The following is a 22,349-nucleotide window of genomic DNA, read 5'->3' on the forward strand; positions in this document are numbered from 1 at the left end:
GAGCTAGAGTTTTCTTAATTTGTTCAGCAACATTGCATCCTCCTTCAGGTGCGTTCGTAGAGGACCTTGCTCCTTTGGAGGGTGAAGATCCGAAACAGGGATTGATGTAGACGACATTTGGTGTGCTTGTTATCCTAAAGAGCTTACTTTGCTCCTTGTAACTGATCCAAAGCTTCCAAAGGTAACATCGAGGATGCTTTCCACATCAGTGTAGAACCTAGAATTAGCAGCATTGATGGAAGTTGATCTGGAGTTAATTTTTTGTAAAGCCATTTCAATGTCTTGAACTTTGGCGATTGAAACGTTGAGATGAGAGGTAGAGATTGTCCCAAAGAGCATGCCAATTTGTTTGCAATGAATTTGTGCAGAAAAATAAAATTGCAATCAGAAAAAAATTATAAAAAAGGATTTTATTGATAAAAATTGTGGGTAATAACTCTATTTATCCCTTGATTCTTCCCTCAGATTTGTTATCCGTAATTTGAGGGCCTAATCAGTGTATTGCTCGAACTTAGTATGATATGTATCTCCTTGATGTATTTGATGATCAATAAGCATGTAGCAACACTCCATTTGGATCTTGAATGTTGCTATAACTTTGAGCAAGACATATTTGACATGCCTTTGATCTCTTAATTAATATTTCAAGAGTTTTATAAAATTTCGGAGATTGTGTATTTGATATCTTTGTACGTATTCCGAGAGTTTATTGAATTGCTGAGATGGTTTTGAAGGATATCTATAGCCTTATTTATAGGCATGACATAGGGTTTGAGTGGAGTAGCCACCAAGTAACCCTAATGGGCTCATCTTGTAGAGGCCCTAGTCTAATTGTTTTATGTACTTATTTGGCAAATTTTTAATGTCTATATCCAGCTCTATGGGGTTGGTCGGTATGCGAGATAAAGTGACATATAGTGGGATTAGGTGTGGAATTAAATTTATATTGTATTTGGTTAACGGTAACATAGTATGAATTTAATTGTAGAGTTAATCCTGAATATCTCATCAAACTTGAAATTATTTTATCCTACCTTCGAGGTGAGATAAATTAGTCAAGAGATTATTATCTCAATATTATAATTCTGAGATAATTTAGTTCGCGTACGAAACGACTATATGCCAATATAGCTTTGCTCGCACACCAAAAGGCACGACAGTCGTTACCCAAAAGAAAAAGGCACGTCAGTCACTAGTTGTGAGCTCAAATTTTGTTTGTTTAGAACTTTCATCTTGTCAAGACATGCTACGTGTGTATATGGCCCACTAAAATAAGTGTAAAACGTTTATGGAAAAAGGACAACAGGGTGGTGGGCTCATGGGCTGTGGGCTTCGCCAAGAGCTCAATTGCAACATCTGCTCTACTTGCTGAACTGTTTGCCCTATTAGCAGGGATTTGCTTTCACAAAGAATCTTTTTTTAATTGTTGTGGAAACAGACTCCCAGGTATCATGTAATGTAATTTATTTACTTTTCATAGTCAGGGTTACTCACGTCTTATTTCTTATTACAATTACACAACATATTTTGGGAAGACAATTCTGTGGCAGATGCACTAGTTAAATATGGACTAAATTTGAGTCCACCAACTATAGAAGCGGACAACACTATGTTCGGGAATTACCTTCCAACTTTATTTTAAATGCTTTCAATAAAGACAAGTGGGGAAGGTTGCTATGCGAATCCCTAGTTTGTAATAACTAAATTCTGGCTTTTCCTTTTAGTAATTAAGTATTTCTTTCCTTAGCAAAAAAAAATAAAAGGACAACAGGGTGGTGGGGTAGTTGGCTAACGAGTAGGTCTATAGCTTGTGAGTTATCCTGTCGTGAGAGTTCGAACATCTCTCGCTCCACAATATGCTTCTTTCCTGCAAAACCATTAAAGATACAAATTTCGAAAAAGGAAAACAATATACTCCACTTCAAAGTTCAAAGAAACAATTGCCAACGTTTTCCCATCAGTTTGGAAAATAAAATCATTTACTTTCCTTTAGAAGACAAAGATATTTTTGAGGAGATGCTTGAATCTCCATTATTATTGGTATAAAACCTTATTCATTAAAGTAGTGATCGTGAATCCCTAAGGTTAATTGCATTAGTAATGATTCTAGCGCTTGCAGACCACTCCACGTCCATAAAGTCCACTAGTGCAGCTCAAGCTCGGCAACTCCAAAGCAAAGCCAACCTCCTTATCAGTTTGTTCCCCATTTGCTTGAAACCTAGCCACGGAACAATCAGCCTCAAAGAGTCCTGAAGTTGCAAACTCTTTGTCACCTCCCATTACAGGCATCAGAACACCCATCTTAACTTTGCTCATGTAATTCTTCTTATAAGTCTGCCCTAAAACACCGTTCACTTCATTACTCAAAGAGAAAAACTTGAATCCAAGTTCAAGATGTGCAAAACAGTCATCTTTCGTTATTCCATAGTTATGAACTCGGGATTCTTGCTCAGTAATAGGTACAACCTTGGCAGTGATCTTGAGAATATTTTCAACTTCGATGGCAACATCGTTAGTGTTGCTGATTCTAGTAATAGAGGCCATAGGTGCAGTTTCAGATTGCCATCTTGCGCCTTCCTCGTCATTAAGAAGTATGGGTTTATCATCAAAGTGGAGGGAAAGGCGGTCGATGGAATCATCCCATGTTGCTGTTTTTAGTGCGCTAATGGAGATCTTGTGATTACCATAAAGAATAGCAATGGATTGTACCCAAGTGAAGTCTCTCTTCATGTTCTCGTTTCGCCTTCCTATGAAGTGGCCGTTGATGTGAAATTCAGGGTCGGAGACTAGGCAAAAATCTCTGTCCTTCTTACCATGGAAGTAGAAGGTAATCCCATCACCGCCGATGAAACGAGGATCTTGGCAAACAGCTCCAGGCATGTCACACCCTGGGTCCCAAATAAAAATATTCAGTAAATAAACAGTTTAGTTAAAACATTTAAGCCGATTTAGGGTCTCACCCTAGTCAAAAGCATGTACTCCCTCTATTTCATTTCATATGACATTATTAAACTCGGATCTAACGAACAAATCAAAGAAACATTCGACATAAAAGCTTAATATATAGTATAAGCTAAATATAACATATAAAAATTACTCCTCGACACCTGTGCTATGCTATAGCTTAAGGATTTCATGACATTTCTATTACTAGAAGAGCTTATCATTAAGGGTGACATAAAAATTGAACCTAAAAAGCTTCCAAGTATAAAAATATAATTACTAATTCTCTTTGAACCATAAAAGAAAAAAAGAAAAAAAGAAAAGGTCAGTCCGGTGCACTAAGCTCCCGATATGTGCAGGGTTCGGAGAAGGGCCGGACCACAAGGGTCTATCGTACGCAGTCTTACCCTGCATTTTTGTAAGAGGTTGTTTCCACGGCTCGAACCCGTGATCTTCTGATCATATGACAGCAACTTTACCATATACACCAATAGCTCCTATTCTTTGAATAATAAAAGAAACAAGAAATATCGTATAAAATAGAGTAGAGGGTAGGAAATTAGTAACTTACTACAAACAGGTTTGCAAGAGACACAGTCAACTTGACAACCACCAGAGCAAGAGGCAGGGCATGAAAATTCGAGATTATAACAACTTGGGTAGTTCTTGTTCTTGCACTTAGCCTTCTTGTTTGAAGGAGAAGGAGTGGGTGGCTTAGGAGAGGGTGGTGTAGATGAGGGTGGAGGAGATAACGGTGGTCGTGGAGATGACGGTGGTGGTGATGAGGGAGGTGGTGGTGGTGGTGGAGATGAGGGTGGTGGAGGAGACGACGGTGGTGGTGGAGATGATGGTGGTGGAGATGAGGCTGTTGGTGGAGATGATGGTGGTGGAGATGACGGTGGTGGTGGAGATGACGGTGGTGGTGGAGATAATGATGGTGGAGATGACGGTGGTGGATAATAGGGTGGTGGCACTGAGCCATCAACACAGATAGGCTTGCAAGAACGACACTCAGTTATGCAGCCATTGGGACAGAATTTGGGACAAACATGTGGAAGATTTTTACATTGCTTGATTTCGTCATCTGAGCAATGAGAATGGCTTGGATGGTCAGCTATTCCAGGGGGAGTTGCCTCTGCCATTGCTATAAGCATTAGCAACACAACCCCAAAGAGTGCCACAGATCTAGCCATTTGCAGTTAATTGAGGAACTTTCACTACTGCTAATTAATAATTGATGTATATTTCAAATATTTGAGAGAATTGGTGATGGGATTCCCGTTGTAGAATTTGCCCCATTTTATAGGAGTTGACAAGGAGAATGTAAGCCTACTATTTCGGACCCCATAATTGCATTATATATTTGACTAATAATAATGGGATGTTCCTTTGATAGGTCGCCTTTCTTCATGTGTTTATTTCCCCAACTCAAAGTCGCTTAAAGACCTCAATGCTCTCTTCAATGTTTGTCTTTTTGCTAAACATCGATATACATGGCATCACATGGCTTTAAAGGTCCACATACAGCACTTTCCTGTAAGAACTCATGTCTATAATTATATATACACGTACCTTTCCTTGACGTAGCTTCAAAATAAAAAAAGGAAGACCAAAAAAGAAGTAAGGGTGTTGTTTCCATGCGAGATACCGGACAAAAGAAATATATTCGTGCCCGATATATCACACATAATCATAGTTGATTAATACTATTATAACCTCAATATGTCATTTAACAAACTAATGCAGCTTTAGGTGCAAACAACATGCTAATTAGTCCGAATCAAAAATTCAACTAAAAAGACTCAAAAAGAAAATACAAGAATATCACACCTGAAATTCAAATCTACAATCCTATTTGCATATTATAATTAGCGGGTCGACTAAGGAGATTTAATTGAACCGCTTTTGTTGTATGTAGCTCCGCTGGTTAACCTCTATAGAGAAACCATGTGGTCAAGACTTAAAACACATTTAATCTATAAAAGAACAAACAACTTAATTCATTATGCATGCCTTCACTATCAAAGGGAAAATAAAAATAACGTAGTAAGACTGCATGCAGACGTCAGAACATGGCAAAGCAGTACGTTTTACATGCATGTGTATAGGGTCCTTTCCTTCTCAATTTGGTGAAGTATGCCTGTGAGTTAGCTTCCACCCATTATTACGCAAACCAAACTCTGGCCTATACAACTTATTACGATTGCTCAGAGTATTTCAGTAAGTTCTTTGGCGACTTGAATCGTAGTATCACATCTTATTTCTGTTTAGATGTTTTGTTTACATTCATCGTGGTTCATATATCATTATTCTTGTATTCACAATCATAACCCATAAGTTATAATTAGTGCACCAGTGAACACAAATAAATGAGAATTAGTTTGACTGCTTTTCTAGATATGCTCCGCTAGACCGAATCTATGTACATGGTCTTTTGGAAACACACTAAGATAGCTAATATCACACTAAGTCTCAAGTATCTGATTGGAGTCTCTGAGGGTACAAAGTCTTGAGCTATCCATAAAAGCTCTGGGTCTCACCATTAAGTTGAGAATGGACTTATGTTAATCCAATTGGTCGGCATTACCACACATGGTATGAAACATGTGCTACAACATCGTCTCCTTTTTCCCAAGGAGCGTATGTTTTTATCTCATAAAGAATGTTGTATATATGATATTTAGAAGCCATAAGTATCTAAATTTTAGTTCATTAATCTACAATATCATTTTTAACTCACATCTGGCTCACAAAGTAGACTAGATGAATGTTTTTCACCATAATGACCTTATGTCATTGTTTAAGCACATTCTGATTTTAAGCAAATATTTCTCAAGTTATCCTCATGATAATTTTGCTTAAAATCATGTCTCATCTCCTCACATCATTAAGATAAGGAGGCAGTTGCCTGTGTGAGAAGGTCAACTTCTTGTCTACTCGACATACTTATAAAACAAAAAGAATAAAGAATGCACATAACATTCAACAATAAAAATATATATGCATGTATGAAAATCAACTTTATTCATAATCAAAGAACATCAGTTTTGTGAACATGACAAAATAAAGAACAAAATGAAGTATCTCAAAGTCTACGCAAGCCTTGAGACCTAGTGTGTCTCATAAATGCATCTCTAGACAACAGCTTAGTCAATGGATCAGCTAACATATCTTATATAGACTCATACTTTACGTTCACTACCTTACGTCTAACTATATCTCTCATATAGATATCCTTCATATCTATGTGTTGGGTTTTACAATGAAACTTACGGTCCTTAGTGGAGGATATTGCAGCCTCACTGTCATAGTAGACTAACATTGTTCAGTATCTTCAGCGATATCCAACAAGTGTTCCAAGAACTTTTTCAACCAAACAACTTCTTGTATTGCTAATGCGAGAGCCATGTATTCGGCTTCTATCATAGATAGTGATACACATGATTGTTTCTTACTATTCCATGATATCGTGCCATCACTAAGTAAGAAAACATATTCTGAGGTAGATTTCCTCTCGTCTATATCTCCTTCGAGATCAGCATCACTGTATCCAACTAACCACAGTTCCTTTTCGCCTTGGTTAGTGCATAATCAGCAGTTCCCTTAAGATATCTCATGATCATCTTTACTGTTTGCCAATGTGATAAACCTGGATCAGTTTGATATCTACTTACCAAGCCAACTGCTTGACAGATATCAGGAGTCTTAGAACACATCTGACCTCCCAAGGTATGGCCTTTACTGATAGGTGTATCAACTGGGCTACTATTTTGCATATTGAATTGTTCAAGAACTTTCCTAATATAATTCTCACAATTCAAGAACTTTCCTAATGTAATTCTCTTGTGAGAGATACAATATTTTCTTTGGACGATCTCTTAAAGTCTTAACTCCAATAATATATGCAGCTTCACCCATGTATTTCATCTCAAATTGAGATGACAACCATGACTTTATCTCGGTTATAAACCCATTATTATTTCCAGCTATAAGTATATCATCTACATACAATGTTAAAATCACTAGCTTGTTCCTTGATCTATTGGTATAAACGTATTAGTCTTCGTCCATCATGGTAAAACCATTGGATACGACAACATTCTAAAAATGTATATACCACTGTCTTGAAGATTGTTGAGGCCATAAATAGACTTCAAAAGTCTATAAACTTTTTATTCGTGGCCTTTTTCAATGAAACTCTCTGGTTGTTCCATATAAATTTCTTCATCTAATTCTCCATTGAGAGAGGCAGTCTTTACATCCATCTGGTAATTCAAGATCCAAGCTTGCAACAATAGCTAGAACCAGTCAAACAAAGGTAAACCGTACAACATGCAAGAAAGTCTCTTCGTAGTCTATTCTTTTCTGTTGTGTGTACCCTTTCGCCACCAGTCAAGCCTTATATCTCTCAACTATGCCATCAGCCTTGAGCTTAATTTTGAGAACCCATTTGCTCCCAATTGCTTTGCATCGTTCAGGAAGGTCAACTAGTTCCCAAAATTTGTTGACTCTCACAGACTCCAATTATTCTTCCATTGATTTTGTCCATTTATCCTTAGAAGGGCATGAGAGAGCCTGTTTTATATTTTTAGGCTCGCTTTCTTCTTGTAGGAGCATCATAAATTATTCGCCGCCTTCAATATCAAATCGGGTGGGGAGTCTTTTTACTAAAACCACGTCTTATTTGTGATTCATTATTGTTCCCATTTGGACCAATGTTTCTCCCACTCGGATCAAGAACATTCATCATTCTCCCACTTGAAACAAGATCTGTGACCATCTCGCTCCCACTTGGAATAAGATCCATTTGCTCACTTCCACTAAATATAGAAGGAATACTTTCATTCGCATCTAATGATGATGGAGGTCGTTGATGAGAAACTAATCCATCATTTGCTAAAATTCTCCCACTAGAATGAACTGGTCTTTGTAGTTCTTGATCCATTATCTCAAATAAGGTTAGGTCTTGACCTACCTCTCCCTTCTTAGGAAACTCATCCTCTAAGAATGTGACATCGTGTGATTCAAACTCATTTACACTCCCACTATCTTGCTGACCATTAAACATATAACCCTTTGAGGTTTCAAAGTATCTTATAAAGATACTTTTCTTTCCCTCAGCCCCAATTTACCATATTTGTGAGAGGAATCATGTGTATAGGCAACACAACCTCAAGGTCTTAATACACTCAGGTCAGATTGTCTTCTAGTCTATAACTCATATGGAGTAGTAGTAACTGACTTTGTAGGCACTCGGTTAAGTACATAGGTGGCAGTAAGCAATGCATCACCCCTGTACTAATTGCGACGTTAGCTTGTGCCATCATTGACCTAACCATTTCTATGAGCGTTCTGTTTCTTCTCTTCGTAAAAACATTTTGTTGTGGAGTTTTGGGGGATAGTCAAATGATGAACTATTCTCTTTTCATCACATATCCATTAAATTAGGTTGATAAGTACTCACGACCACGGTCAGTTCGAAGAGCTTTTATATTCTTGTCTAATTGATTTTCCACTAAGCTCATATAGCGTTTGAAGCAACTTATTGCTTCTGATGTGTTGAAAATTAAATAGACATCACTGAAACAGGTAATGTCATCAATAAATGTGATGAAATAAATTGCTTCATGCCTATCTATAACATTAATAGGCCCGCAAATATCCAAATGGACTAATTGCAAAGGATATTCAACTCTAGTCGCCTTACCAAAAGGTTTTCTTGCTAATTTTTCTGCTAGACAATTTTCACAAGTGGACAATCCCACATGTTCAATTCTGGAAAGCAAACCTTGTTTTTCTAGCCTTTGCATCTTCATTGGCCAATATGACCAAGTCTAGCATACCATATGTTTACATCACTATCATATTTGTGTGAAGAAACATGCATTTGTAATTAATTAGTTGTAAGAAATGCAGTTATTTAAAATATGTGATAATGCACAAGATAGATAGTTTTGTCAAATCGTCGTGTGACATGCTTTTGAGACTTTGCAATGTCCTTATTCTTAAATTTTGAGGACCCTCTCAAAATTCTGCCCCAGTTCTGATGAATACTTTTGGCAATATCCTTCTTGCGATCCTTGATGTGATGACATTAAAGCTTAAAATCTTGCCCCAGTTTCTGACCACAGAGGGGAATGAAGATTTTAATATAATGTGACCGAACCCACATGGCTGCCTACGTGTCCCCTCTTACACGGGAATCAGGTCAAGCGTAGTTCATGTTACATCAATAAGAAAGTGAAAATACAATCTCAAAAATAATATCTCTTGACGGCATCCGAATTGATAGGTTTTGGCCATATCTCCCCATACATTTCTTCTAGTATGAGTGCTCCTCCTGTCAGCATTCGGTGAACCATATAAGGACCTTTCCAGTTAGGTGAGAATTTTTCCTTTGCTTCATCCTGATGTGGAATGATCCGCTTCAAAACCGGTTGCCCTGGTATGAATATCCTTGGTCTAACCTTCTTGTTAAAACTCCTTGTCATCCTGTTCTGGTAAAGTTGACCGTGATACACAGTGTTCATCCTTTTACCGTCAATGAGAGCCAATTGAACGTATCGGCTCTGTACCCATTCCGTTTCGCTAGGTTCGGCCTCTTCTATGATTCTCAGGGATGGAATTTCCACCTCGGCGGGTATAACAACTTTAGTACCATAGACCAATAAATAGGGAGTTGCCCCAGTTGACGTTCGAACTGTGGTGCAGTATCCAAGCAGAGCAAATGGTAGCTTCTCGTGCCACTATTTGTAGTTTCCACTATCTCCCTTGGTATCTTCTTAATGTTCTTGTAGAGTTCCTGTGTTTGATCTTGAATGTTTCACATATGGCTTTCATCAGGTAACTGTTGAGATTGGCGGCATTATCAGTAATGATTGATTCAGGCATCCCAAACCAGCAGACAATACGGTCCCGAAGAAGATCTGTTACGACCTTCTTAGTCACGGAATCTATGTCTATTGGAGGTAGCATGCTTGATTGGTCTGAGCAAATGGTCCCGCAGGTTCCTGCATGTATCCATTCGATCAACCTAGATGCTTCTGTGGCATCGACACATCTTAGAAATCTCAAGTCATGAGTTCTTCTGTACGGAATTCCTCCGGTATGAAATAAATGGTTAGCCGACCTTCGTAATGTGCACTTTTGAGTATGTGTAGCACCTTCCGTGTACTCTCCCCTTTCCAGATATTCTTTGATGTCATGAAACCATGGGTTTTCATCGGCTTCCTCTTCAACATGAGCACAATAGGCAGGCTGTTTGCGGATCTCTATTGGGATGCGGTCGATTTATTTCTTGTCTGGATGTTGTATCATGGAATATAGGGTGGCCAATACATCTGCAAACTCGTTATAAATTCTAGGAACATATTTGAATTCTATCTTTGTGAACCTGTCGATCAAATCCTGCACACAATGTAAGTATGGCAGTATCTTGGTATTCTTGGTGGAACATTCTCCGAGTACCGGTGTATCAGCAAGTTTGAGTCTCCGATTATAAGTAATTCATGGATGTTCATGCCGATGGCCAACTTGAGTCCTAGAATGCAAGCGTCATATTCAGCCATATTGTTGGTGCATGGGAATCGGACCTTGGCAGATACCAGATAATGCTGGCTGATTTCTAATACTAGGACAACTTCGATGCCCACTCCCTTGAAGTTTGCGGCTCCGTCGAAGAACGTTCTCCAACCATCATATGCTTAGGCGATATCTTCTCCTATGAACGACACTTCCTCATCGGGAAAATACATTTTTAATGGTTTATATTCTCCGCACACATGATTCTCTGCCAGGTCATCAGCCAATGCTTGCCCCTTGATTGCTTTCTGAGTCACATAGATGATGTCGAACTCACTTAGAAGTATCTGCCACTTCGCCATCTTGCCTATAGACATCGACTTCTGTAAAATACACTTTAAGGGATCCATTCTTTATATGAGGTAGTGGTGTATGCACAGAAATAATGCCTCAACTTCTGGGCTATCTACTTTATAGCGCAACAGGTGCGTTCCAATATCGGGCTTTGTAAGGTGTGAACTTCTTGCTCAAATAGTATATTGCTAGCTCCTTCCTTCCGGTCTCATCATGTTGTCCCAAGACGCATCCAAATGCTCTGTCCAACACAGACAGGTACAACAGTAGAGATCTCCTAGGCTATGGTAGAACCAACACAAGAGGTTTGGACAGATACTCCTTGATTTTATCGAAAGCCTTTTGACATTCCTCGGTCCAACTAGTTGCAGCATATTTGTTTTTAGCATTTTGATGATTGGTTCATATATTACCGTTGATTGTGATATGAAAAGGCTAATATAATTAAGATGGCCCAATAAGCTCATTATGTCTTTCTTATTTCTTGGTGGTGGCAAATCATAAAAGGCTTTCATCTTTGACGGATCCAGCTCAATGTCATGGTGGCTGACAATGAAACCTAGCAGCTTCCCGGAAATGACTCCGATAACACATTTTGTAGGGTTCAACTTCAGGTTGTACTTCCGCACTCGATCGAAAAACTTCCTCAGGTCTGCTATGTGATCCGGGCTCTTCTTAGATTTGATGATAACATCATCCACGTACACTTCTATTTCCTTGTGTATTATATAATAAAAGAGAATAGTCATGGCCCTCATGTAGGTCGCCCCGGCATTCTTCAAACCAAACAACATCATCTTGTAGTAGTACACCCCCGATGGTGTGATGAAGGTTGTCTTCTCTGCATCTTCTTCGTCCATCCAGATCTGGTGGTATCCTGCGAAGAAATCAACAGAGGATTGGAGTTCATGCTTGGCGCAGTTAACAATCAATATGTGTATGTTGGGTAGTGGAAAATCATCCTTATGACTTGCTCTAATCAGATCTTGGTAGTCAACACACACCCTAACCTTCCCGTCTTTCTTTGGTACGGGCACGATATTGGCTAATCAGGTCGTATATTCGACAACTCGGAGGACTTTGTCTTTGATTTGCTTGGTAACCTCCTCTTTTATCTTCAAACTCATGTCTGGCTTGAATTTTTTGAGTTTTTGTTTCAGTGGTGGACACATGGGATTGGTAGGTAGCTTGTAAGCCACTATAGATGTGCTCAACCCTGTCATGTCGTCGTAAGACCATGCAAAGATGTCCTCATATTCCTTCAAAAATTTGAAATACTCTTCTCTATCTGTTGATTATAGATGAATGCTAATGCGAGTTTCTTTGACTGTTTCGGAATCTCCCAAATTAACGGCTTCAGTCTCTTCCAGATTGGACTTTGGTTTATTCTCAAAATCCTCTACTTCCCTGACAATTTTCTCATGTATTACATCATTTTCCCATTCTTCTGAATCGCTCTCATCGTGTTACATTGTCTCATTACATGTCATAGTTGTAGATTCAATAGGATAGGAAATGGTTATGCTAAAAAGAATGCAGAGAGATAATAATATAAATAAACTAAAAGAAATGATGCATTAATCAAAAACTCAAAACTGTTAGACGAACACGACTCGATTCTCGAGTATTTATTTCAAAAAAATACTAAAATGTCTTAAATGCTAGAAAATAATTTTTAAAAGGAAATCATGCTAGTTCTGCCAAAGCTACCAAAGTGCTCGGTGAGCCTGGGATGTTGCGATGGTCCAGTTCCTGAGAGCAACTCCATCTCCTACCATCTAGATGATAAGGTCTTCCTCATCCTCCCCCAAGATCACGTTGCAATCCATATCTTCCCCGTTCAGAAACAGGTTCCTCATACCAACTAAGATCTCATCTTCTTCAGCACCCTAAATCAAATCGACCTTACCGAATGTCTGGTACAACGGTGGTGTGGTTTAGGCAATGGATAATAGAAGTCATGCCATGGTGGTGACCAATCCTCATATTCTTGCTACAGTGTATTCATATCCGAGACCAAAGATTGTGTCCTGAGTACGTGGTCGTATTGGTTTCGTTATCCCTTGAAGCTTGGGACCAAGACCTTTTCCCGGCTCATACCCAACCAAAGTATCATGCTTAGCACCTTATTGCTCCATCATCGTCCTCTCTCGACTATATTTATCCCCTCGATACTGTAGAATGTTTCTCCTCCCAACATCCTTTTGTTTTCAACTGCTGGTACGATCTGGTTGGTATAGATAGGATTGTTTCCGTCTCCGTGAATAATCACCTCCTAATGATTCCACTCGAACTTCACAACCTGGTGCAAAATAGAAGCAACTGGCCTAGCCATGTGTATCCATGGGCGTCCCAACAACAGGTTGTAGGTAGCAGAGATATCTAATACCTGGAACTTGACATCGAACATGGTCGGGCCTATCTTCAAACCCAGGTCAATTTCTCCAATTGTAGCTCTTTGGGACCCATCAAATTCTTTCACGTTCATGCTTCCCAATTATATCTTCGCTATGTCTATGCCCAATCTTTTCAGGATAGTCAGAGGGCATATGTTCAAACTTGAACCTCCATCAATCAAGACTCGATTAATGAATTTGTTTTCATGTTGAACGGTGATGTGTAATGCTTTGTTACTGCTCAAACCTTCCGGTGGCAACTCATTTTTGTGGAAGGTGATCTTGTGTGTCTCCAGCACCTGTCCAACAATATTTTCCATCTCTCCAATGGTGATGCCAACATGTACATACTCTTCTCTCAACACCTTCATCAAGGCGTTCTTGTGTGCATCTGAGTTTTGCAACCATGACAAGATAGATATTTGGGCAGGAGTTTTGTTTAAGTGATCAACAATAGAATATTACTTTGCTTGTACTTTTCTCCAAAGATCATCAGTACATGTTTCCACAATAGGTGGTTTTGGTGCGGTTTCCTTACGTTTTCCTCCCTGAGCGAGATTTTCCAGCATGTAGACCCTGCATGTTCTAGTCATTCCTAGGGCAACACCCACTTCTTCTATCTTGGCTTTCTCTTTCCTTCGTGCCACTGCCACATAATTCCATGGAACAACATCAGATTGGTAGGATGACGATGGAGCTACCATCACAGTGAACGGTGGCCTAGATGTAGCCACTTCAACCTCAAACGGTACCGTGGCTTGCACCACAATCGGTGAGAGTATGACAGGGGATGTCATAGCAATGTCTTCTTCTCGAATAAGACCGATGGATCCTTCCTGGTCCCATTCTTCAGTAGTCTCGATCATGTTTACTCCCTCACTCCTGTGGTCGGGAAGGGGATTATTGCGGACATTCGGTGCATATTCCTTTGATCAATGTTTGGATCTTATCTTTCAACATGCGACATTCCTCAATGGCGTGTCCCTTCATGCCCGAGTGATAGGCACAAGTTTTGTTGGGGTTAACCCACTGAGGATTTTCAATTGCGACTGCAGGAATGGGAGTGACATAACCTGTAACACCCCGAAAATTTTTGAAGTATTTCAGTGTAAAGCCCCGTAAATTTCGCAAGTGAATTCAAGGTTTCGTGGTGCAGGAGTAGGCTTACGTGTTTGAGGATGGTATTCAGACTTTTTGGGTTGAACAATGCACCGGAAGGTAAAGAAAAAGTTTTGGCGGAAAAACGCATTTCTGGGGTCCATTATGCGACCGCAGAACCACTCTGCGGGCTGCATAATGGCCGCAAAAGTGAGCAGGAGAACGGCCAGTCTGGGGGCAATTATGCGGTCGACTATGCGACCGCATAACTGTTATGCAGTGCATTATGCGATTGCATAACAGTTATGCGGACCACATAGTGACCGCATACACGGACAGATTTTTGATCGTTTTGGTCTGTAATCATGCGACTGATATGCGGTCGTATATGCGACCGCAGAACTTGTTTCTGAGCTCTATTTTTGGGTTCTTACAACCTGACCCTACTTCGTTAAATACACACAAAGGGTCATTTTTGAGCAAAAATTCTGATGTTTTAGAGAGAAGGGAGAGTGTTTTAGAGAGAGAGGAAACCCTAGGCTAATTATTCATCAAGTCTTGCTCAAATCTTGGAAGATTAACAAGGAAAAACCCACAAGTTCTTCATCTAAGAGGTAAGGTTCCATACCCTAGTTTTCAATTTTGAATTTGGGTAGAAGATGGTTGATTAGGAGTATGATTCATGGGTATGAGATTATTATTTATACATGCATGTACCCATAAGAATTGTGGAAAGATTGTTGAGTTGAAATAAGTAAGGATTGGGTTGTGGAGTGAAGGAAATCTTGTAGAAGAATCTTGTGGTTAAATTTGCACACCTAGTGTCTGATAAAATTCTCAAATGAGCTGAGACCATGAATATCTTCCTAATTATGGTTCAATTTTTTTATGTCTCAAAATAGATCGCGATTACTAAGAATTCCGGATCATTCTAGAGTTAAGGAAGCTCGATTGAGGTATATTGGCTAAACTTTCTCTCTTGGAATTGAATTCCATAATGTTTCCGTAAGTTTCAAAGTATGGGTTGCGTATTAAAAGGTTATGGCTTTGAGTCGTGTTTCAATGAAAGATAGTATGCCAAAATGTGTGAGAAAATCTCAATATTCTTAAGACTCTTAATTGCTCATATGTGTACCTAAACTCTTGATTTGGAAATATCTTATTGTTGATAATCTATAGAGATGGTTGGAAGTGAAATACGTTAATTGGGGATATAGAGTCTGGCCAACGTGCCAAGAATTTAAGTTATGATTGTCTCTAATAGTGCAAAGGATTTGAGAAGATGCGATAAAGAATATGAAATGTGCCTCGACTCAATTATTTAAAAATGACTCCGAAGATAGAATTACCTAATAGCTTTTGTACACAATTTATGCCCATTAGTGGTTGCTTTAACTAATGCTTTTCTTTATAAATATATCTAGTTTGATTCGAGTTCTATATACTCATGTGTTGAACTAGTACGTTGTCATTGCTAGGGAAGAGCATTGTAAGAATAAATGGTGTATTGATTGTTTATAATTTTCATGTGTGTTTCTATTGTTGGATGGTATGCCTCATTCTTTGGGAAGAAACCATTTGTGTTTGAAATTTCCATTTCAAATGGATTTGAAGTATATGATTTCTGAAATATCCTATATGTTGATACTTAATAGTGATCTTTGAAATTGAAATAGGTGAAAGTATGAAATATGAAATACGGCTATCGTGCCAAGAATAAAGAATCTTGTGAATGGCCTAATGAGCCAAGGAAATATTGTCGTTGTGAATGACTGAGAATACTAATGAGAATTTATACAATGTGAAAGATGTTGAGGTGAGTACAATTGTATTTATAATATTTCTGTTTGCAAATCAAATCAAAAATGTTTTTGGGAGCATCATTAGCAAAACCGAGGAAGGGTGGGTCATAAGGCCCACATCTGAAACTACACGTGCCGGTGTAAAGGTGGATTGTGATTATTCCCCTTATTTGGGATGAAATTGGAACTTTTGGAAAATTTTGATATTATTCCCCTAATTGGGATTAAACTGGAACCTTTGTGGATTGAAAAAGTCAACCCGCACGGCATATGTGGGAAGGCGGCCTAGCTGATCGGGTGGAGATCGGACGCCATATTGCGCACATGGTGGTACTACTCTTGGTAACAACTTTCTTTTGCATCACATGTCAAACCACATTGTTCGTGGGGAGATGTCCTAGCCGATCGGGCGTGATCGGACTCCGTGCTAACAAAGACGGTGGTATACCAGTGCTAATGATCTCCCAACCAAAATTGTATATTAAGTTCGTATTTTGAAAATTATTATGTTTTAACTGGACATTTAGATATTGTTGATTGTGACTTTCTATTTCTATGTGTTGCCTTTTCTTATATGGGCATTCTATTTTGAAAGAGGACTTTTAGCTATGCATACTAGTGCTATTTTGAACCCGCCTTTTCTTATATGGGCATTATTATCTTTAATGGATGCAGGTGGTTCAACAGCAGGCGGCATTGATCAGTGATAGCAGTGCACTCTTTTCAGCTGATTTGGTGAGCCCCACTTCATTTCGGGGTCATGTATCTTTTGTTTCTCATATACTGTGATTTGAGGTATAGCCGGGGCCTTGTTGCTGGCATTTTCATATTATTCTTCTATTGTATTTAGAGGCTCCGTAGACAGGTTGTGGGTTGTGGTTGAAGTTGGAAATTGAACTAGAAATGTTGGTATTTGGAAATCATATTTTTCATTAATTCTATAAACTCGTAATATTTTGAAAATTATGAATGAAACTGCTAATGAGAATGAAAAGGAAATTGTTAATAAAATCTTTCCAGTGAATGATTAATGGAGTACACCTCCTCTTTATTCTTGGATGAGTTTGGGTAGAAGAAAATCTAATAGGCTTGCTCAGCCGGGTTCTCTCGATTGAGCGCCGGTCGCACTCCCTGAGTTTGGGGCGTGACAAACTTGGTATCAAAGCCTAAGGTTTTTAAGTGTCCTAGGATGTCTCGGAGCCGTGTCTAGTAGAGTCCTTCTTATCGGTGTGTTGTCGACCACATCTATAATGAGGAGGCTACTTTGACATTTAGGAATTTCACACTTCTTTGATACTCCAGATCGTGCGATAGAGCTCAAGATAGGAAGCTAATTTCCTCGTTATGTCTCATGATTTTTTTCATATGAGTAATCCACGAGTTCAAAACAACGAGGAGGGAATGACCGCTCCATTGAATCTGGGGGAGATTACACAAGAGTTCGTTGGGAAAATGCGTCGAGCCGTGGAGGGGTTGGAAGAACTTGTTGCTAAGGGAAGTGTCCTTATTCCTACCACTGTCACCGCACCACCGGATCGTGTGGTGAGAGAATCTAAGAAACGAAAGAGGGTTGTTGGTGCTAATGAACCAGATTGTATGATTTGCAAGAAGCGACACTTGGGATGACCTTTGAAATATATTATGGTTGTGGAAAGAGGGGGCACAAGAAGAACAAATTCCCTAGGTTGGGTACACCCATCCAGTTATGTCCGTCATGCGGGAAGGAACATTTGGCGTCGTGTTGTGAGTATGCTCAGCAGCGCGTTAGGGGTGGTATCTTTGGGCAATTCCAAAGGCCCACACAGCAATCCGGTGCTGGAATTGTTAATCCCGCATTGGAAGCTTGGAGGAAGGATAAGGGGTATGCTTATGATGTATGCAAAAAGGGTAAATATCAGGTCAGTGAGATGAGTCAATTCAGCGGACCTCATCCCCGTTGTGTGAAGTATGGGAGATGCCATCTGGGAGTGTGTCACTATGATACAAAGGTATGCTACAAGTGTGGTATGACGGGCCACTTTCAAAGAGATTGTTATTTGTCTCGCCAGAGCATGGGTAAGGGTATGGCACCGCCAGCCAGTTCTGTAGCTACTACATCCACAATGCCTCCCCCATCTAGAGGCACTATAACGCCTGCAGGGCGTGGAACAGCTAGGGGTGGTATTCAGAGCTCGGGAGGGCCCAGCAGGTTTTATGCTATGAGGAGAAGTCAAAAGTTTGAGGCTTCTCCAGATGTGGTTACATGTATATTGACTGTCCGATCTCATGATGTGTATGCTCTTATTGATCCCGGTTCCACTTTGTCATATGTCACTTCTTATGTTACTTTGGAAGTTGGGATAGAACCGAAACAACTTTATGAGTCGTTCTCTGTATCTACTTTTAGAACGAGACACAGTATTCGTGAAGCCTCTTTATCACAATTCCTTATATTTACAACCTCTTGAGAAATTGAGTTCTATGATGGGTTCCCTGAATTGCGTTATAACCCTAGGTTAATACTTCTCACTGCTTCCCTAAATTCTCAACAATGGACAATACCTGGTGAATTTCGTACAGAACCTTTAGATTCAAATGGATAACATCTGCTCATTTGTGCCTATACATGAATCACCATAATATTTACCTATGTGGTATCATATCCAATGGAAAGCAGCCTAGTGTTGAGATCCTTCTTGAGTCACTGTTTTCCTCTCTAGTATATATGACTTCTATGGTTGGAACAATTATTCTACTCCTTTATGAATAGTATCATGAATACTTTTCATTGTCTAGTAACATGAGAGTATATCTTAGCACCTATCATGTGCGTACATGTTAATTGAAAGGGGCCACTTATCCGCATAAAGTTTCTGAGCAACTTGAGATTTATCCCAAATTCGTCACAGGGAGGTCTTGTTGTTTACCCATCTCAGTATGAATTTCATGTCTACCTAGATCATGCATCAGTGAGTAACTCACCTTGTTCCCAGTATTGTGGTTGCCCGTGAATTGGCCTAATATGGCATCTTGAGAGTTGTTATGGCAAAAACATGTCTAGCTCACGGCAAAGTGTTCATTCTCTCTAACTAATACATGATTTCATCCCAACATTAAGATGTCCTAGCTACATAATTCCACTTGTATGAGATTGAAAGTTAAGTAGCCTTATGATGAGCATATTGAATTGAAAGACAAATTCGTCGTATCTCTAGTCCTGTCACATATGATCAAATATTGGCAAAGGTTAAGTTGTGGGAATGATAATAATCTCACAAGTGTTAAACTTCTTTTAATCCTCGTAAGCTTGTGGCATAGCTTCCTTGTGCTAGTTACTGTTAAGAGTGTAATGCAACTTTGTGTATCTTGAAACCCATATCATGTTCAGGGTGCTAGAATATTCTCATTTTGGGTTAAACTGATTTTCCCTACATACCAAGAGGCGACTGGTGTCACATAAGTGCTAGCTCTCTTTGAGGCTTACTATTGCCAAATAAGGCACGAATGGAATGAAATAATTGTTGATGTCCTTTTCATGACTCATTTCTTTTAAATCTCAGAATCATGAACATTTCCCTACGTTATCAATACCTACTAGGCAACTCTATGACTCGTTTGTTGAACCGATGATGTCACCACAATGAATCACCATGTCAGCGCTATTGGTAGTGACCTTCATATCTCTTAGGATATAACCTCCTGAAATGCCGTGCTCAGCATGTTGATGGATTCTTGAATAATTCCAGCGAAATCTCGAACCTCGTTGTTCCTGTTTGTAGCAAATCTATCGAGTATTGTAGGTTCAGGCATGTCAAACAAGAAGCATCATCATATGATCAAATATATGGGATAGGAAACTTTATGGTCATAGTCAAGCTAGAACATCTTAGAGAAATTGTTGGAGGTTGCCAAAGGTTTAGTTTGGGTGTTCGGCGTGGAGATTTAGAGTTTGAAGAAAGTGAATGGGTTATTCTCAATATTTTCTACATGAGGATGCTATGTGAATTGTTAATAAAGGTAAAGTATGTGAAGTCACATTAGGCCTTATGAAACTATGAAAGGAAATAGGCTAAACTATAAGTATGATGTTTCCCTATTATTGTTCTCCGTGTACTCGGTGTTTCATGTGTCTATGTCTAATAAGGTGAATATAAGGGATAATGGGAGGAGCAACTATTTGCTATCCTTGTTAGAAAAGTCCGGGAGTTGAGATTGCCTCCGTTAATGTGTTATGGCGAAGTATGTAAGTCAAGGAGACCACATGGAGGGGCAAAAGTGTTAGGGAAATAAAATGTTCCCACTTGAGTGTATAGTTAAATAATTGTGATTTAAAAGGTACTTTTGTGTGTTATAGTTTAAATATGTGCAACTCATGTCCAGATACCACTATTGATAGTATAATGCATGTAATGATGAGATTAGTGACGTTGTTATACATGGTGATGTTTTGTCAAGTTGTGGATGTGTTGTTAGGAATTGTTTTGGTATTACTCTGGCAGGTGAATAGGCCCAGTTACAGGGGAGACTCTGGCGAAACTTTTGAAAATTTAGGGAGTTAACCAAATTTTGAAACTACTGGTGTGTGTAAAAAAACAGTTGAACCACATTGAATGCTAATGACAGATTTTGACCCTCATTCGAGGACGAATGATCCTAAGCGGGGGAGAATGTAATACCCCGGAAAATTTTGAAGTATTTCAGTGTAAAGCCCCATAAATTTCGCAAGTGAATTCAAGGTTGCGTGGTGCCGGAGTGGGCTTACGTGTTTGAGGATGGTATTCGGACTTTTTAGGTTGAACAATGCACCGGAAGGTAAAGGAATATTTTTGGCGGAAAAATCGCATTTCTGCGGTCCATTATGCGACCGCAGAACCACTCTGCGGGCCGCATAATGGCCGCAGAAGTGAGCAGGAGAAGGGCCAGTCCGTGGGCAATTATGCGGTCGACTATGCGACCGCATAACTGTTATGCGGTGCATTATGCGATCACATAACAGTTATGCGGACCGCATAGTGACCGCATACACAGATAGATTTTTGATCGTTTTGGTCTGTAACTATGCGACCGATATGCGGTCTGCATATCCATTACGCGGTCGCATATGCGACTGCAGAACCTGTTCCGGAACTCCATTTTTGGGTTCTTACAACCCGACCCTACTTCGTTTAATACACGCAAAGGGTCATTTTTGAGTAAAAATTCTGATGTTTTAGAGAGAAGGGAGAGTGTTTTAGAGAGAGAGGAAACCCTAGGCTAATTATTCATCAAGTCTTGCTCAAATCTTGGAAGATTAACAAGGAAAAACCCACAAGTTCTTCATCTAAGAGGTAAGGTTCCATACCCTAGTTTTCAATTTCGAATTTGAGTAGAAGATGGTTGATTAGGAGTATGATTCATGGGTATGAGATTATTATTTATACATACATGTACCAATAAGAATTGTGGAAAGATTGTTGAGCTGAAATAAGTAAGGATTGGGTTGTGGAGTGAAGGAAATCTTGTAGAAGAACCTTGTGGTTAAATTTGCACACCCCGTGTGTGATAGAATGCTCAAATGAGCTGAGACCATGAATATCTTCCTAATTATGGTTCAATTTTTTTATGTCTCAAAATAGATCGGGATTGCTAAGAATTCCGGATCATTCTAGAGTTAAGGAAGCTCGATTGAGGTATGTTGGCTAAACTTTCTCTCTTGAAATTGAATTCCATAATGTTTCTGTAAGTTTCAAAGTACAGGTTGCGTATTAAAAGGTTATGGCTTTGAGTCATGTTTCAATGAAAGATAGTATGCCAAATTGTGTTAGAAAATCTCAATATTCTTAAGACTCTTAATTGCTCATATGTGTACCTAAACTCTTGATTTGGAAATGTCTTATTGTTGATAATCTATAGAGATGGTTGGAAGTCAAATAAGTTAATTGGGGATATAGAGTGTGGCCAACGTGCCAAGAATTTAAGTTATGATTGTGGCTAATAGTGCAAATGATTTGAGAAGATGCGATAAAGAATATGAAATGAGCCTCGACTCAATTGTTTAAAAATGACTTCAAAGATAGAGTTACCTAAAAGCTTTTGTACTCAATTCATGCCCATTAGTGGTTGCTTTAACTAATGCTCTGCTTTATAAATATATCTAGTGTGATACGAGTTCTATATACTTATGTGTTGAACTGGTACATTGTCATTGCTAGGGAATATCATTGTAAGAATAAATGGTGTATTGATTGTTTATGATTTTCATGTGTGTTTCTATTGT

General features: G+C 39.1%; 2 protein-coding genes across 2 annotated transcripts; both read right to left on the bottom strand.

Moving 5' to 3' along the window:
- Positions 1–1,828: 1,828 nt before the first annotated feature.
- On the bottom strand, positions 1,829–4,260 carry LOC107825260 (uncharacterized). The gene is made up of 2 exons (XM_016652090.2): positions 3,515–4,260; positions 1,829–2,888 (listed from the first exon to the last, which is right to left on the bottom strand). The coding sequence occupies exons 1-2, from the start codon at positions 4,134–4,136 to the stop codon at positions 2,107–2,109; spliced, it is 1,404 nt and encodes a 467-aa protein (XP_016507576.2). The 5' UTR covers positions 4,137–4,260; the 3' UTR covers positions 1,829–2,106.
- Positions 4,261–9,197: 4,937 nt separating this feature from the next.
- LOC107825259 (uncharacterized) lies at positions 9,198–13,585 on the bottom strand. The gene is made up of 2 exons (XM_075251002.1): positions 13,462–13,585; positions 9,198–9,643 (listed from the first exon to the last, which is right to left on the bottom strand). Exons 1-2 carry the CDS (start codon positions 13,583–13,585, stop codon positions 9,198–9,200), a joined length of 570 nt encoding a protein of 189 aa, XP_075107103.1.
- Between the last annotated feature and the right edge of the window lie 8,764 nt (positions 13,586–22,349).

Source organism: Nicotiana tabacum, chromosome 4 (genome assembly GCF_000715075.1).
Source record: "Nicotiana tabacum cultivar K326 chromosome 4, ASM71507v2, whole genome shotgun sequence".
Lineage (NCBI taxonomy): Eukaryota > Viridiplantae > Streptophyta > Magnoliopsida > Solanales > Solanaceae > Nicotiana > Nicotiana tabacum.